The following is an 18,432-nucleotide window of genomic DNA, read 5'->3' as shown; positions in this document are numbered from 1 at the left end:
GGTATATCTGGTAGAATATTGTTCTATAGCTGGTAGTAACGGACTGGAGATGCATATGGCATAACAGTGTCCCAATGATTTTAATGTAATCAGAAAACCGCTTCAAAATAAAAGTATTTGGAGGACAGAGGTTTTTCTTTGATCTAATCTTGAAAGGAGAGTACAAGATTGAGCAAGAAAAATGAAGAGTCCGTCTCAAGTGAGCAAATCAAGAAGAGGCGACAGAATTTGTACCCGTGCAAGTTTACTTAATGCAGTTTGGTGAAGGTATAAGGAATGGTTACAGGGATTACAACTAGACGGTTATACCCAATACCTCCATTAAAGCAGAGCCGCAGGTTCTTTAATGGCCACTTCTAAAACACAATTTTAGCCACAATTCAAGTATTTTTCAGGACAAACTGAAAGGTTTATCAGGTTTTTTATAAAAAAATGAACAAACAATATTAATGTAGTGGAGAACTATACCACATGCGAATTATCATAATAGTCATAGGGTTTGTTCTACATTATTGCCTAAAACAATTTAATTTTTTTTTAAATAATTATAAAAAAAAATAAAACCCGTAGCACACAGTAAGGCTGGGTTCACACGACCTATTTCCAGGCGTAAACGAGACGTATTATGCATCGTTTTACATCTGAAAATAGGGCTACAATACGTCGGCAAACATCTGCCCATTCATTTGAATGGGTTTGCCGACGTATTGTGCAGACGACCTGTAATTTACGCGTCGTCGTTTGACAGCGGTCAAACAACGACGCGTAAATTGACTGCCTCGGCAAAGAAGTGCAGGACACTTGTTTCAGACGTAATTTGAGCCGTTCTTCATTGAAGTCAAAGAGCAGCTCAAGATTTACGAGCGTCTCAGACGCCTCGCATAATGCGAGGAGGAGCTTTTACATGTGAAACGAGGCAGCTGTTTTCTCCGAAAACAGTCTGTCTTTTCAGACGTAAAAGACCGTTCCCGTGTGCACATACCCTTAGGGTCCACAGACCTCTTTGGTCAAGTGCAAGACATGGTAAAATTGTAGCATTAATGCGACTGAATGTTTCTATATAAAAGGTAAAAAGTCATGGGAGAGCTGCAACAATTTCAAGAATTCTGACAACGAACGTTTTATTTTTTCCACTTATTTTTATGCACATGAAAAGTTGGTCTTCCCCCTTAGTAGGCGTGTGACCATACCTAACAAGGGAAACCAGCTCCTGATTTTCAGACTGTTTTTAAAGCTACTCGCGTTTTTTATGCCCGTCTTTGGAGCGGTTTTTCTATAGTCAATGAAACACGGCTCAAGAAACGACATGCACTTTTTCACGGATCAATATTAGATCGTTGGGGGTCCGACTCCCGGCACTCCCGCTGACCAGCTGCTTCAGGCTGGGTTCACACAGTTTTTTTGCAGGTGGAAAAATCTGCCTCAAAATTCTGTTTGGAAGTTTGAGGCAGATTTTCCTCTGCCTGCACGCCGATTTTCGCAGCGTTTTTCGCCCGCGGCCATTGAGCGCCGCGGGCATAAAACACAGCGAAATACGCTTTCTATGCCTCCCATTGAGGTCAATGGGAGGTCAGAGGCGTAATCTCGAAGATAGGGAATGCCTTCTTTCTCCCGCGAGCCGGTTTTACAGCTCGCGGGAGAAAACCACCCCGCCTCCCATTTAAATCAATCGGAGGCATTTTCGGCGAGTTTTGCGGCGCGGTTTCCGTGTCAAAAAAACTGTGTGAACCCAGCCTTAAGGGGCCAGTGAATGGGCCAGTGTTGCAGGACCTTGCACAGTTGCTATAAATTTAACGGTGCGCGCAAAATACAAACGAGTAGGAAACCATGTAAACAATGAAGCTCGTACGATTGGTGGCAGGAGGAGAACTTCAATGTTTAGCTTGCCTCAAAACATTTTTTATTTTTTTTTACAGGTTCCAGGGGCTTTTAAGGTTTATTTGAAATAAAAAAAATCCTTTCATCCATTAGGGCACATTCTGTTTAATAGGTGGACACATAATCTTCAGCTTCAAAATACTAATACAAAGCAGCAGAAAGGGGAAAAGCTTTATTTATCCTACGTCCCACTCCCTGTATTTCAGTCTGCTGCCTTCCTTCCACTGAAACATTATTGATAAGCAAAAATCTGTCATCTCCAACACTTTGCCTTCACATTGTTTCCTTGCAGTTGAAGTGAAACGGCGAGATTTATTTTTGTTGGATTATGAAGCGGCGGATTGACATTGTGAGATTGGAGGAGGAAACACAAATCTTATCAGAGTGTACAGTTCCAGCATCCGTATTGTATGTTCTTATCAATATTATTTCCTTCTTTTTCTCCACGCAAGCCATTCTGAAACGGCACAATGCCCTATAAAGTCACATTTCTGTGCAGCTTTTAAAAAACAGGGGAAGTATTCGGAGTATGAGAACAGAACTAAAAAGGGACGGATATGTAAAAAAAGGACTATGAACACTCAATGTGGGAACCTCATTGGTAAAACAAAGGGTCCTTATACAACACGCAAATCTAATCCAAATGTACCCATCTGCTAATCTAGAACACCAGGCCCCATAATCATATGTAATACCGCGCAACAAAGGAACGGAAGGACAATTCTCAAAGGGGCACAAAAAAATACATTATTTTTAAAACTGGAACATTGTGAAGTCAAAAGGACAGCAAAACTCAATATGTTTTAGTGTGAAACATATTATAAGTCATGCAAGGAACTATTATTATAAGCCGGACAATGGTAGTACTACAATGGAGACCCACAATATTGATACATTTTATACGTATGCATGAGGCCCGATGTCCCTGTAACAAGCTTGAACTGTAGGCACATATGCCATTCGTGTAGAGCGGCAGACCTGTAATGTTAATCACCAACTAAGGAGTAACTTTCTTAACGTTTATATTCACTGAAGCACCTTTAAAAAAAACAAAAAACAGGAGGCGAGTACAACTATAGGATTCTACAGAACCGGCTGCCATATTGCATATGGTAGCCATGGAGACTAGCAGGACGCTCCATCTCCTAGTGCAGTTATGAGCCACTGGCAGCACAGACTACGGTCAGTACGTGCTGTAGTTAATAGCTGAAACAGTAAAGTACGTTCAGAGGAATTTTGCAAACGAAATCCGCCGCAAAATTTGGCCTCCTATTCATTTCAATAGGAGTCGGACGCTTCTTTTTCATGCGTGCGGATTTTTTCAGCTAGCGGGAAAAAGTAGCGTCCTGCTTGGGCGGATTTCGGTCGAACCTGCTATTGATATCAATGTGAGGGTGGAATCTTCCTGACGCTGGCAGGAATAGTTCCGCGGCGGATTTTGCGGTGAGACCCTGCACGCAAAATCCGCCGTGTCAACTAGCCCCAATAAAAGTGGTTTAGAAAGTATGATTGTGAATACTCCTGCGCTATAATAATTTTTCATTGAAACTAAGTCAAATCTCTCCTCTTTTAATTACATCTAAGGATAGGCAGAATTTAGAAAACCAATTTCTTACTTTGAATGTACAGCAAATCCCACACTGATTAACAAAACCCCCAACAGGGAATCCACAGCATTAACAAATAGGATGAGGCGTGGAACGCCATCAATATGTTGAATACGCATAAAACAAGATTTTTGTACTAGTCGTAAAATCAATTTCTCGTTTAATTCATTGGGGGCAGAAAGCACTATAGATATAGGCCCCTGGCACTAGTAGGCGACAAGGTGGGAAAGAGTCTTGGCTCATGCCAGGCAGGCCATACCCTTCTCGCAGACACTGGCTAATTCAGTTTGTTTGTACAGAAGCAAGAGGGGGACCAAAAAAAACAAACACACATCGTGGTAGAAAACGTAACAAAGCAGTCAGAACAACAGGTCCCAGTCCCGAACTAATAAACAAAGTAAGAGGGCGTGCTCTGTGTCCCCAATAAAAAGCTTTTATGGTTAGTAAAAAATACTATGCCTTCATTGGAGGCATAGTATTATGGGACTTAATAAAGCAGTCCCAGAGGGTGGGAAGAAAAAAAAGTAATAAAGTAAAGCCTTGCGTCCGGCCCCACACAGCTGTTTGCAACACTCTGTGACCCAAACTAGCATCAGCAGTGGACAATTTTTTTTTCTTATTAGGTAAAACTTACTGAAGGTATGAAGAGTAGCCCAGGTAGCAGACTTGCACAACTGAAGTCGGATACCTGATCACCCAGGAGGCGCCAACAGCCCTTGTAGAATGGGCAGTCACTCGAAAGGGGTAGGAGATTACGCCAAAGTCACAGACTGGAGCAAACATGCAATGGTAGCCTTGGATGCTGCCAAACCCTTGCGTGGCCCTTCAGGAATTAAAAAAACAAAAACATATATAAAAACACATATGGAGCGCCGAAATGACTCCAAGGCTGGCTCAAACTGCTCTTGCCAATTCAAGACAACGCATAGCCGGCTTCCTCACATGAGATGGGCAGGGGCACAAAGATGTGAGAACAATCACTTCATTGATATAAAAAGATACTACCTTCGGTAGAAAGGACTGAACAGTTCCAAAACCCGCCTGATTGAGAACAAATGAGATTTCTCTCAAAGGCTCGAAAGGCATCATCTGAAGAGCCCGGAGGACAAAATGAATATCCCAAAGGTCAAAGAGATGTCTGAAAAAAGGAACCACATGAGCCACCCCATGCAAAAATGTCACGCCAAGTCCCTCAAAGACGGATTGCAGGAATTCTAGGTGGGAAACATTTCATAGGATGGAAATTATTTTGTTCACATCAGCAGAAAATAGCCAAAGTGTACCATCGTTTGTGGAAGTCTAATTGAGGTTTTCTGGCCTTCAACATCGTCTGAACAGGCGGCTCCGAGAGATCCTGGGCCCTCAGAACCTCTGCTTCAGCAGCCTTGCCGTAAACGCATCTGAGGTACAGCTGGGGTGGAAAAGCGGAGTTGGGAAAGGAGGTCGGGTAGGAAAAGCGCCAAGACGGAAGCGCGAGAAGATTTATTAGGTCTGACTACAAGGCCCGGCGGGGCCCTGTCCGGTGACACCGGAATCGCTGGAACACCGTCCCTCGAGTCTCTTGAGTACTCTGGGCAAGACTGAAAGTGGAGGGAAGAGCTACAGGAGAAAGAACGATTTCCATGAGTAACCAGAGCATCGACCGCAATGGTGCCCTGACCACATAGCTCAGAATCTTGCAGTTGAGATGGGATGCAAAGAGCAGCCCTACCTCTTGCACAGTTTATTGAATACTTCTGGGTAAAGGGACCACTCTCCTGGATTTAGTCCCTTGGCTGCGAAAATCTGCAGCCCAATTGTCTATTCCTGGTTTGTGAACTGATCACAGTACTGAATACGCTGCTCTCCCCTCAACAGGATTTGAGAGGACTACCACGTCCTGCCACCCTGGTGATTCAGATAAGCAACCGCCTTGTAGTTTGTCTGGATCCTAACCGGCTGACCCTTTGGAAGAAGGATCTACTAGGATAGGGCTAGGAAAATTGCCCTCAATTCTAGAAGGTAGATCTGTAATGCCATCTCCTTGATCTGTAAGTGCTCTGAACCAGTAGAGACCAAAATGCACCCCACCTAGACAGACTGGCATCCGTTTAGACCACCAGCCACTGGAGGGAAGGAAAAGACCGACCCATCGTGATGGCCAATGAGGTCTCCCACCATTGCAACTCCTAAAAGAGGTGAAGATACGAGGAGATGTGGTGAACCCAAAAGGGAGGGCGACAAATTGGAAAGGTAGTGAACCCACAGCGAAACGAAGGAATATGCGATGGGCATATGGAGATTTGAAATCACAAATGTCTATGGAATAGAAGAATCCCCCCTGTTCCAGTGATGCTACTACTGACCTGAAGGATTCTATGTGAAACCTAACGTGAACAAACCTGTTCGGCTTCCGCAAGTCCAAGTCCTGTTTTGGACGAAGAGATCTGTCCCTTTTGGAGATTGGAACTGAAACCATAACTTTCCATAGGAGCAGGAAAAAAAAAACAACGGTCTGAGAAAAAGCAGAAACCTGATCCTAGACAATGCAGAACCAACAGAAAAATACCCTTTAGGAGGAAGCTTTAAGATCGCTATCTTGTATCCGGTCTACACCACCTCCTTAAACTAGGCATTGTCCCCATGAGCAAGTCATGTTTCCTTGAAAGGCAAAAAGTCCCCCACCCCTCTCTCGGACATCAAGTAGGTCTAGGCTTAAAAGATGGACGTCTAGAATCATTGGAACGGCTTGTTGTCCTGTCTGATCTGAAAGAAAGTGGTCTGAAAGAGGAAATAGTGGGAAAAGAACAAATACACCTGAGAAAAGGCTGGATATGGCGAGGGCGATTCTGAAGCAAAAGAGCTCTTAATGCCGCCAGTAGCGTCAGAAATAATGTCACCCTGACGTTAAACCATAAAAATCCTGCCACCAAAAAGAGAAGGCCAAACAGGGCCCTCTTGGAAGCCAGATCGGCCACCCAAGATTTCAGCCAAATATTGCACTGAATGGAATTTCAATTAACTGATGCCTGGGAATTACAGTGGGCTGACTCAAATGAAGCCTCAAAATTATTGAAGTGCGGGATCACCTGAGAGCCAACTCGGCTAAGTTCTGTCGCGACGCTCCTGCCAGGATACACTGGTGCAGCAGCTTCCTCCCACACCGAACAAGCCTTACTCACTTTGGCAAATGCAAAAGCCGGGTGCAAAGCAGACCATTGGGAATCCAACTATTTGTCAATAGGGGTCACTGAGTGAAGTGGCATCGGACAGTGGGATGGTAGTGGTCCTTGATAGACTTGAGATAAACGGATTCACAGAAAGAGAAACAGACCATTCTGAGATTAAGTCCTCCTGAAAAGGAAACAAGACGTCTGTCAGGAGGTTTCCTCTCCTTGGATAGAATCTCCTCAAATTCGATTTTGGTTTGGAAAACAGCTTGACGCAGCTGGCGATGTTAGGGTACCTCTGACAGAACATATTATTGCCTGCATGGCAGGTGTCAATTGCAATTCCCTTTTCGGACTCTGAATCAGAGGATACAAAGAAGAAAGAAACAGATCCATATCGGAAGTAACATCACCATTGAAAACTCGAATGGTAGAGGCCTGGAAAGAGTCTGATGAAGAACGGGACCTGTCTGGCACTTCTACACCTCTTATGGGATCTAACAAAAGAGGTAGACTGAGCATTGTCCAAAGGAGGGGAAGGAAGGCCCCTCAGCTCTGCCAAAATTTGGGAAGGCAAACGCTCCAAAGACTGAATCATGGACTGGGATAGTCCGAAAATGTCCACTAGGGCCTGAGGAAAGTAGGAATTAGACCTACCGGTAATTGTATTTCCAGGAATCCATCATGACAGCACCAAAGGAGGTTGCCCCATTGACCTCTATAGGGACAGGAAGACAGAGGTTAAAAGGCCCCTCCCACCACCCACTTGCCAGTGTTTTTCAATTACTACACCAGGATGGATGCAACCCTATTTTATTTCTAGGGATAATAACTGACATGTTACTTGCACAAATCAGAATTTCAATAAGGGAGGGAATGTAAGGGTGCGGTCATGATGGATTCCTGGAAATACAATTACCGGTAGGTCTAATTCCTACTTTCTAGTACATCCCTCATGACAGCACCACAGGAGCAATACCAGATTATAATGCTCAGGGCGGGACTACGGATTGGAGGACTTTCCGTCCAAAACTTAAATCCGTATCGGACAGAACATCTATAATGTTTGCAAAACGCATGATGGCTTGACCAGGTGGCAGCTCTGCAGATTTGGTCCATAGAGGCTTCTCTGCTTTCTGCCCAGTATGCCGAAACTGCCCTCGTTGAATGGGCTTTAATGCCTTGTGGGGCACATAGTCCTTGGGACTTGTAGGTTTCTTGTATGGTAGTTTTTACCCATCTCGCTAGAGGGCCTTTTGAGGCTCTTTCCTCTATGCCTTCCCCCATACAGGACAAATAGGTTCTATCCAGATACTGGAGAATTGTTCGCCTGACACCCAAGCAACGGAATTTTTCTTCTTGTTGGTCTTTAGAATCTGGACAAAAAGGAAGGTAGACTTATTTCTTGCTCCCTATGGAAGGCAGTAGATACTTTCGGAATAAAGGAAGGATCTAGCTTTAGAATGATCTTGTTTTCTTGTACTTTTAAGTAGGGTTCTATGACCGACAGATTGGATTTCTCCAATCCTTCTTGCTGATGTAATAGCAACTAGAAATGCAGCTTTTAGAGTTAAAAAATGCATATTAATCGTGTAGAGCGGCTCAAAGGAGGGGAACAGCAAAGAGCCGTTAGCACTATATTTAGATCCCAGGTAGGTACTGATTTCTTTAGGGAAGGTTTCAATTTAGAAACTGCTTGAGTGAATCTTCTGATCCACCGATGTTCAGCTAAAGGAGTATTGAAAAAAATTACTTAAGGCGGAGATCTGCACTTTTAGGGTATGTGCACACACACTAATTACGTCCGTAATTGACGGACGTATTTCGGCCGCAAGTACCGGACCGAACACAGTGCAGGGAGCCGGGCTCCTAGCATCATACTTATGTACGATGCTAGGAGTCCCTGCCTCGCTGCAGGACAACTGTCCCATACTGTAATCATGTTTTCAGTACGGGACAGTTGTCCTGCAGCGAGGCAGGGACTCCTAGCATCGTACACAAGTATGAAGCTAGGAGCCCGGCTCCCTGCAGTGTGTTCGTTACGGTACTTGCGGGCGAAATACGTCCGGCAATTACGGACGTAATTAGTGTGTGTGAACATACCCTTAAAAGGTACTAGGGCTAAGCCCTTTTTTTGAATCCGGATTGCAGGAAATCTAGGATTTTCGCGATGTTGGGAAGAAAGGGGTCTGGTCCCAGTTCTCCATACCAGGAACAGAATTTCTTCCAAATTTTTTGAGGTAACATCATTATGTCTTAGATAGTTGAAATTACCTTGTCTGACAGACCGTGGTTTTTCAAGATCTGCCTTTCAGGATCCATGCTGACAACGTCAGAGTTTTTATTCCCTGAAAGAATAAGGGACCCTGGGAGAGAAGATTCTTCTTGACTGGGAGCATGATAGGGTCTTCCAATGCTAGGTACTTTTGGATTTGAAACCAGCTTCTTTTTGGCTTCTTTTTGGCCAATAGGGAAGAATGATGATAAGCTTGGTCATATCTTCCTGGATTTTTCTTAATACCACTGGTATTAGAGGAAACGGAGGAAAGGCATAGGCCAGATCAATATCCCAGGGATGGGATAATGCATCTACCCCCAATGGGTTGTCTTTGAGATTTGAGGAGAAGAATGTCTCTACCTGGGAGTTTTTCCTTGTGGCAAATAGGTCTATTTGTGGATAACCCCACCTTCGGGTTAAGGACAGAAAAATTTCCTGTTCAGGGACCATTCTCCTGGGTTTACTTCTTCCCGACTTAGGAAGTCTGCGGACAGGTTCTCTGAGCCTTTGAGGTGAACTGCGGAGATAGGATATTTTCTTCTGCCCAATTGAAAATTTGTGCAGCAAGGGCCTGAAGATGTGTCTTGTTCCCCACTGATGGCAAAGCAAGGACACTGCTGTTATGTTGTCCGATAAAATTCTTACGTGTGTCACTTTTATGATGGGCGAAGCTCTTATGAATGTCTCCCATACAGCTTTTAGTTCTCTGAAGTTTGAGGAGATAGTCTTCATCTGAACAGGCCATATGCCTTGAAAATGCCTGTTTTGGATCACCAACCCCCAACCGCTTTCCTACATAGTGTCGCCTCCTAGTGACAGGGGGCTATACCCTTGGTGCTCGGTCTCCCTATAATATTACCAAGAAAGCTTTATTTTAAAGGTCACATCCAAGCAACCATCAGAAATCAAAACATGAAAAATTAAACCCAACACATTATAGGCAGCACCAATATTGGCAGCAGAGACCTTAACCTCACCAATATGATTTATAAATACCCTCTCCCGTACCTGTATAGTAAGGATAACTAGTGAAATCCTGCCTTTTAGGAGTGTTTTATTATATAAATCCTGCGCCTTACCTGCCAGGCTTCTGCATGACAAAAACATTTTATCTCTTGGCACAGTCTAGTAATGTGGATTTAAGTAAACTGGGCATAGAATATACTGAAGCTACACTGTTTGTGGAACTTCAATCTACAGTTCATGCCAGGAGGTAGCTGAATGAGCCACATAATAGACGTATCGGTAGCCTGCATGTCTCAACACACAATCTGTATTTTTTGAGCCAACATCAACATTTTCAAAACTAGAGAAAGAAGGCTGTATGTAAATCATATTCCCGGTGCCCTTACCGCAGCTCAGGCTACAGAGACTTCTACAACATGCACCGTCTATACCTGTAGCGAATCATCTGTTCATGGGGCAAACGTAGGATATTTTATTCTTTTAGGTTGGGCAGCTACATGCACTGTTGCTCTAGTTTGCAGCAAGCATGATTTGGCTAATGATGTGAGAGAAGTGCACATAAAGTAATCCCTTTAAAAGCTTAAGTACCTTCAAACTGGACATATGGCAGGAATCCAAGGTCACTATACAGATATGACAAAATATAGGATAATCAGGGTGCAAATTAGAAATTTACCTAAACAATTGAGCACAGCTGCAATTAGGGATGCACGATGCATCGAAACTTCGATACTGTTTTTCGAGACTGTGCATCCCCAAACGGTTCGATACGGTTTCATGTATTTTGATATTAAGCTGTGTGGCCGCACAGCTAAGAATAGTAACACATGAATGTATGAGAGTGGGGCTGCGGCTGTGTGCGGTCTTCAGTGCCTGCGCTCAATAGTACAGCGCCGGCCGCATCACCTATCAGTACACAGGCGAATGTACTGGCATATCTCTGATATATGCCAGTACATTAAAGCTTAAAAAGAAAGTAATATTACATTTAAATAAATACACACTTTTTTTATACAACATACATTAAAGTAAGTCTCAATACATAAAACATACATATTCGGTATTGGCGCAGCCTTAATAACCTGCACAACAATTTTTTTGCGCAATATATAATGTGTACGCTGTAAAATAAAATAAAAACTTTTCACTTATTAATGTGAGGCACGAGCTGCGATGAATTTAACCCCTTAGTGACCAGCCCATTTTAAGCCCTAATGACCAAGCTATTTTATTCGTTTTTCTATAGACGCATTCAAAGAGCTATAACTTTTTTATTTTTTCGTCTACATAGCTGTATGAGGACTTGTTTTTTGCGGGATTAGTTGTGCTAATAGCACCATTTTTGGGTACATATAATTTATATATTAACTTTTATTAACCTTTTTTTTGGGGGGGGGGGGGATTATAAAAAAAAACTGAAATTCCGCCATTGTTCTATGCGTTTTTAAATTGACGCCGTTCACTATGCGACGTAATTAACACGTTACCTTTATTCTATGGGTCGGTACGATTACGGCGATACCACATATGTAGAGGTTTTTTTTATGTTTTACGACTTTTGCACAATAAAAACACTTTTGAACTAAAATTATTTGTTTTTGCATCGTCGCTTTCCAAGAGCCGTAATTTTTTTATTTTTCCATCAATGTAGTGATTTTTTTGGGCTTGTTTTCTGCGGGACAAGACGTCGTTTTGAATGGTACTGTTTTGGAGTTCATGGGACTGGATTCATTTTTATTATGACTTTTTGGGGGGGGGGGGGGGCAATAGAAAAAAATTGCAATTTCGCCATGGTTTTTTCCGTTTTTTTTACGGTGTTCACTTTGCGGTTTAAATGACATATTAACTTTATTAATGGAGTCATTACGGTCGCGGCGATACCACATATGTGTACTTTTTTTACACTTTTACTAAATAAAACCACTTTTTATGGAAAAAAAATGGATTTTTTTACTGTACTTTTTATTAATAATCTTTATTTCACTTTGATGACTTATTTTATTAGTCCCACTAGGGGACTTTACTGTGCGATCATCCGATCGCTGCTATAATGCTCTGGTATACTTCGTATACCAGAGCATTATTGCCTGTCAGTGTAAATCTGACAGGCAATCTGTTAGGACGTGCCTTGGGCGCGTCCTAACAGGCATATGTCCAGGGCAGACCTGGGGGCTTTTATCAGGCCCCCGGCTGCCATGACACCCCATCGGAGACCCGCGATTGCATCGGAGACCCGCAATGGGTGACAGAGGGAGCGCACTCCCTCTGTAAACAAAGTTAAATGCCGCGGTCGCTATTGACGGCGGCATTTAACGGGTTAAACGGCCGCGATCGAAGTAAACTTTGATCGCGGGCGTTGGAGCAGGAGCTCAGCTGTCATCAGACAGCAGAGCCCCGGCTCCTGCCTGCACGGGAGACCCGTGCAGGACTTAGACTAGGCTGACGTGAAAAGGCGTCAGCCTAGCCTAAAGCCCATTAGTGACCGACGTAAAAAGGCGTATTGGTGGTCACTAAGGGGTTAACCTCCATGTGCCTCACATTAATAGTAATTAACCCCATCATGTACCTCACATTAACCCATTATGACAGACAAATAATGGGGTTAATTACTATTAATGTGAGGCACAATTCATCATCACACCACGTGCCTCACATCAGAAAATGGAAGAACTTTTTTGTTTTTTTATCGCAAAATCGCAATACTACACAAAGTATCCATCACATATATTCAATGGCGTGTTATCTGCTTCTAGCTTTACAAGGGTATTTTCACACAGCATTTAGTTGGAGCTGAAGAAAAAGCTGCTGAATCGGACCCCAAAATCAGCCTTTTTTCCAGGCTGATTTTAGTTCGATTTTTAAGCTCAAGATTATATTGGAAATAAAAACAGCGCCCAAGCTAGTTAGTGCGGTCTTTTTCAGCTTCTCATTGCTTTAATGGGAATTTGTGGCTCATAATCCACGTCCATATAGGTTAGCTCGCGTTTTTGTTTTTTTTTTTTTAAACGCCGCCAAATTCATTGTAGCGAGCTGGAAAATCAGTGTTGAGAGAGAGTCAAAAGCAACACGTCTTCCCATGCGGATTCTGACGTGGAGGAATCAGCGTATAAAAAAAAACTGTGTGGACCGGACATGGTATTAAGTTAAGAGATGAAAAACCAGATAATGAATCGGCCTCCAAAATCAGCTCGGTTTTGAAAATTTAAGAAAGACAGCCCACTGGAGATTTTTGACTTTGAACAGTAAAATCTGCTCGCCATCTTACAAAACAGAGCATTGATCGATGCTTTTTCCAGCTCCCAAATGATTTCAATGGGAATTTTTGGGCAGAGACTGCACCTAGATACAGTTCATTTGGAACCTCTTTAGATCCTTTCATTTATTCAACATTTTGTTATGTTGAGTCCTTGTGCTAAAACATTAGACATTTTTGTAAAAATGTATTAAAAATTAAAAACTCAAATCTCACATGGTCATAACTATTCAGACCCTTTTCTATGACACTTGAAATTTAGCTCTTGGGGCCTCTCATTACTCTAGATCATCTTTAAATTGTTTCTACAACTGGATTGGAGTCCTCCTGTGGTAAATTCATTTGATTGGACTTGATTTGGAAAAACCAACCTGTCTATATAAAAAGGTCTCACAGCTGACAATGTATATCAGAGCAAAATCAAGCCATGAGGAGGAAAGAACGACCTGTAGAGCTCAGAGACAGCATTGTGTGGAGGCACCGATCTTAAAGGAACAGTGTCATCACAAATTATTTTTTTATATGTTAAAGATGTTAGTGCTTTATTAAAAACGTTTATATTCGTGTGTTTGTGTTTTACTTTTTCTTATTTTTACACTTTTTCTTCCCTATGGGGGCTGCCATTTTTTGTTCCATTTCTGTGTGTGTCGATTAACGACACATACAGACATGGAATACAGCAGCCACAGTCCCATAGGGACTGCGAACGGCTCCCGTCCCATTGACTGCAGTGTACGGCGTCTGTGTGGGAACTGCGCATGCGCCGCTCCCACACAGTCCTATTCGAAATTGGCGCCGTCCGGCGCCATTTTCCTGTGGACCGGAAGTCGCGGCCGGACAGTAATATTACTACTTCCGGTCGCGGCTTCCGGATTTGTGCACTTGCACCAGCGGCAGCAAACGGAGCGGACGGGCCGGAGGGAGCCGCGGCGGCAGGAGCAGGTAAGAGATTTCAATGTATGTTCGTGTTTGTGTGTGTTTACTACTGTATGTAAACCTACTACACTGTGGGTTAGCTCAAAAAATGGCGACACACAGTGTAGGAGGTTACATCGTTCAAACCCCTCGTTTATCCCGGCACTAGCCAGGATAAAGGAGGGGGGGATGCTGAGAGCTCACTAGAGCGAGGGCTTTTAACCCAATGTTGCAATGCTGCAATTTTGGGAACAGCTCCATCTAGTGACCAAAAATGGGTAGTATTATAAATTAGAAATAATTTATAATATTACATGGACTCGTGCAAAAAAATAAAAAAAATTTGAACAATGTTTAATCACCCACACACTAAATGTTTAATTTTTTTAAAAAAAACCATGTTTTTCTGGCAACACATTCCCTTTAAGAAGGGTATAAAAATATTTCTGCTGCACTGAAAGTTCCCAAGAGCACAGTGACCTCCATAATTCTTAAATAGAAGTTTGGAACAACCAGGACTCTTCCTAGAGCTGGCCGCCCCACCAAACTAAGTAATCAGGGGAGAATGGTCTTTGTAAAACAGGTGACCATGAACCTAATGGTCACTCTGGCTGAGCTCCAAAGATCCTGTGTGCAGATGGGAGAAACTTCCAGAAGGTCAACCATCACTGCAGCACTCTACCAATCTGAGCTTTATATCAGAGTGGCCGGAAAGAAGCCTCTCCTCAGTAAAAGACACGACAGCTCGCCTGGTGTTTGAAAAAAAAAAACAGACTCTCATACTGAGAAACAAGATTCTGTGGTCTGATTAAAAAAAAAAAAGATTGAACTTTTTGGCCTCAATTGTAAGCGTTACGCCTCGAGGAAACTGCTCATCACCTGCTCAATACCATCCCTACAGTGAAGCACGGTGGTGGCAGCATCATGCTGTGGGGGTGTTTTGCAGCGGCTGGGACAGGGAGGCTGGTCAGGGTTGGGGGAAAGATGAATGGAACAAACCAATATTCTTAATGAAAACCTGACCCGGAGTGCTCTGGACCTCAGACTGGGCTGAATCTTCACCTTCCAACAAGACAATGACCCTAAACACACAGCCAAGACAACACAGGAGAGGCTTAGGAACAACTCTATGAATGTCTTTGAGTGGCTCAGCCAGAGCCATGACTTGAACCCAATCGAACATCTCTGGAGGGACCTGAAAATGGCTGTCCACTGATGGTCTCCATCTAACCTGACAAAGCTCGAGAGGATCTGCAGAGCAGAATGGCAGAAAACCCCAAAATCCAGGTGGCATCATACCAAAGACGACTTGGTTAACTAAGCCCTGAGTAAAGGGTCTGAATACTTATGTCAATGCAATAATTTTAGTTTTTCTTTCAATAAATTAGCAAAGACTTCCAACATTCTGTTTTCACTTTGTCATTATGGGGTATGGAGTGCAGAATGATGGGGGAAATATTTCCCCCCCATTTTAGCACAGGGCCTCAACATAAAATGTGAAAAAATGTAAAGGGTCTGAAGACTTTCCGAATGCATTGTAGATCAGTAGGCTTTTTTTTTTTTTGTGTGCGCTGGTTTAGATTCAGCAAACTGAAAAAATCAGCACCATATGAACTATAGCATTAAAAACAATGGGAGGCAAAATAGAGCCTGTTTCCACACCGACTCCGATGCTGATAAAGTCGGAATCGGCAAAAAAAAAGCTATGTGAAAAATAAGCTCTTGTTCAATGTAATCCTGCCTGTGTTGATGGGGAGGACTGCAGAAAAGTGACCTCTACATAACCAGAGGTTAAAATCCATTGTAATGGCTCAGTGGCCGTATTTCTGCATTTTTTATATTGGGGCATAGAAAAATGTCAATGGTTGATTTACAGAGTAGGTATAATCTGAAGTCAGATTCATTGTAAGGTGGCAACAGTGAAAGTTTGATCTTATAAGGATAATGAACAATGTTGGGTCATCAAGATTTTTCAATGTTGGAATATCTCCTTAGAATACCAATCACTTCAGATGCACAGGGGACTTTTACTAAGGCTGTCCAAGCATGCTGCATTATGAGGTCAATGCCCTGGCTTATTAAAATGATGATATGTGAGAAAACGTGGTTAGAGCAGTAAAAAGGCTTCAATGGAGTCTGAAGACATGTGGGCGATTTGGCTTGATCTCTGCGGTGAATACAGTTCAAAAACCTGATGTGAAAGCGGAACTGCGAAAATTAAAAAAAATCTCTTTTCAAAAATAACTCCTGAAATCCATTTCCCCATCAGTATTACTGTCCAGCACTTCAGTGGTCTATGCCAAGCAAAGCCATGTCATGTCATGCTCACACAGTGACACAATCCAGGCCCGAGACCTTCAGCTTTTCATAGTTCCAGCAATGAAAACATTGGCTCCGTCCCCACTGCCAAAACAACCGTAGAGTATTCTTATTAGTTCATTCAAAGCGAAGAAACCAAGGAAAAGTAAATATGTCAGGAGAAAATGATGCCTCGGGCTTGTTTTCAAGTAAATGATATGTTTACAGAGGTTGGATTAGCCTGTGCACTCAGCAGGCTTTTTAAGACAAGAGTTGTACAAAGTTTTTCTAACATTTTGGCTGAACTTAACTCGAAAGTCTTCAGAAACGCGAATATTAAAAAAAAAAAAGACATTATATCCAATTGATAAATTGCTAACTCCATATGACTGTGTGATCAGGAACGATTGTATAAAATATTTTTTTATTGTTCCAATGCATCTAAAATAACAATAATGAGGCAACTTAGCAAATAATCTTGAGAAATTTCCTTCCATTTTGTGTATACAGATTCTATGGAGACCTGTCTCTCCCTCGCTCTATGGTTGCAGACTACAAACAAACTTGTTTTCTCCAAGACTTCGTTCACATCTGCGCCAGGGTCCCGTTCCGTCGGAACGGGACCCTGGCAGACACAAACGGAACCCATAGGTTTTCGTTTCCATCACCGTTGACTTCAATAGTGACAGATCCGGTGCCAATGGTTTCCGTTTGTCTCCGTCGTGCAAGGGTTCTGTCTTTTTGAAGGAATCAATACCGTAGTCGACTACGCTATTCATTCCGTCAAAACGACGGAACCCTTGCACGACGGAGACAAACGGAAACCATTGGCACCGGGTCCGTCACCTTAGAAATCAATGGTGATGGAAACGAAAACTTATGGGTTCCGTTTGTGTCGGTCAGGGCTCCGTTCCGACGGGAAGCTGAGACGGAACGTCGGAGCGGAGCCCTAGCGCAGATGTGAACAAAGCCTTACCTTTCATTGTAATCCTGCCTGTGATAAGGAGATGAGAAGTGACCTCTACAAAATAGGAAGTGGAATTCTATTGTGAGGCTCCGTGGCCAGGAAAAAAAAAACTGCAAGATTTCATTATTATTTTAAAATAGACAGCATGGAAAATTAAAAAAAAACAAAAATAAAAAACAAACAAAACACCTCACAAAATATTTTTACAAATATATTGAACATAAAAACTTGATCTAAACAATAGGTCACTTTCCGATGACACATTCCCTTTATTATTGTATTTCCCTTGTCTTGTTGAATTTACCAAACCTTCTTAATGCAAACAAAAGCAGCAAATCTGTCCATCTTCGTCAGCCGTTCTAAATAATTCATGCACTGTACTTTATGCATAGAGTATAAACCATTGAAACCAGTGGAAATATAAATATGGTAATACATCCGTTTGTATAGTTCGGTGTTCTCTTCTCAAAATCAAGAAGCTTCGGATAGGCTGAAAAATCCACTTACGCTACATCAAATATGAGCAGAGCTGAAATATCTACCCATGTATGAGAATTATCCAGTGACCAGCATGAAGCAAACAACTCACCTTTCACAGTTTTTACAAACACGGCCTTCTCTTTACTGGGATCCTTGTCATCCACCAAAATACCGTGGAATATTCGACCAAATGTCCCTGCATAGACAAATCAGAAAATAAATAAAATGATAACATTATAGTGGAAATTTATCATTACACAAACCTAGAAATACTTGGAATCCCACTATAGACAGAACCAATTAAACATCCTCCCTAAAAAAACAAAAAAAAAACAACAAAAAACCACACCACGTCTAGCTGCCTGGTTACTCCAAACAGGTTATTTATTTTCATAGAAATAAGAGAAAGTTTCATGTAAAATTAGCACGGTGATATTATCACACTAAGGAAATTAATTTTAATTTAGACAACCAATTCCACTACAACCCATCATCAAGAGCTAAAAGTGTGCACAATCACACCTATACCTGTAGAACAATACACGTGCCTCACCAAAAACATCCCAAGGTGGCAGCAACAAAGGTTTACCGACAGCTCTCCTGATCAGATTGGTAGCGCTCCCGGCAGCCAGACCTCAACT

At 42.5% G+C, this 18,432-nt stretch overlaps 1 protein-coding gene across 2 annotated transcripts in view; it reads right to left on the bottom strand.

Moving 5' to 3' along the window:
* The window catches only part of RYK (receptor like tyrosine kinase), a 139,938-nt gene that overhangs the window by 40,110 nt on the left and 81,396 nt on the right, over positions 1–18,432 (bottom strand). For both annotated transcript variants that reach the window (XM_075861198.1, XM_075861199.1), the window contains one exon: positions 17,901–17,987. In XM_075861198.1, the coding sequence (XP_075717313.1) occupies positions 17,901–17,987 (87 nt within the window). The remainder of the gene's footprint in view (positions 1–17,900; positions 17,988–18,432) is intronic.

The sequence above is a fragment of the Rhinoderma darwinii genome, chromosome 4, assembly GCF_050947455.1.
Source record: "Rhinoderma darwinii isolate aRhiDar2 chromosome 4, aRhiDar2.hap1, whole genome shotgun sequence".
Lineage (NCBI taxonomy): Eukaryota > Metazoa > Chordata > Amphibia > Anura > Rhinodermatidae > Rhinoderma > Rhinoderma darwinii.
Note: the sequence above shows the minus strand (reverse complement) of the source record. Positions and strands in the feature narration are given on the sequence as shown.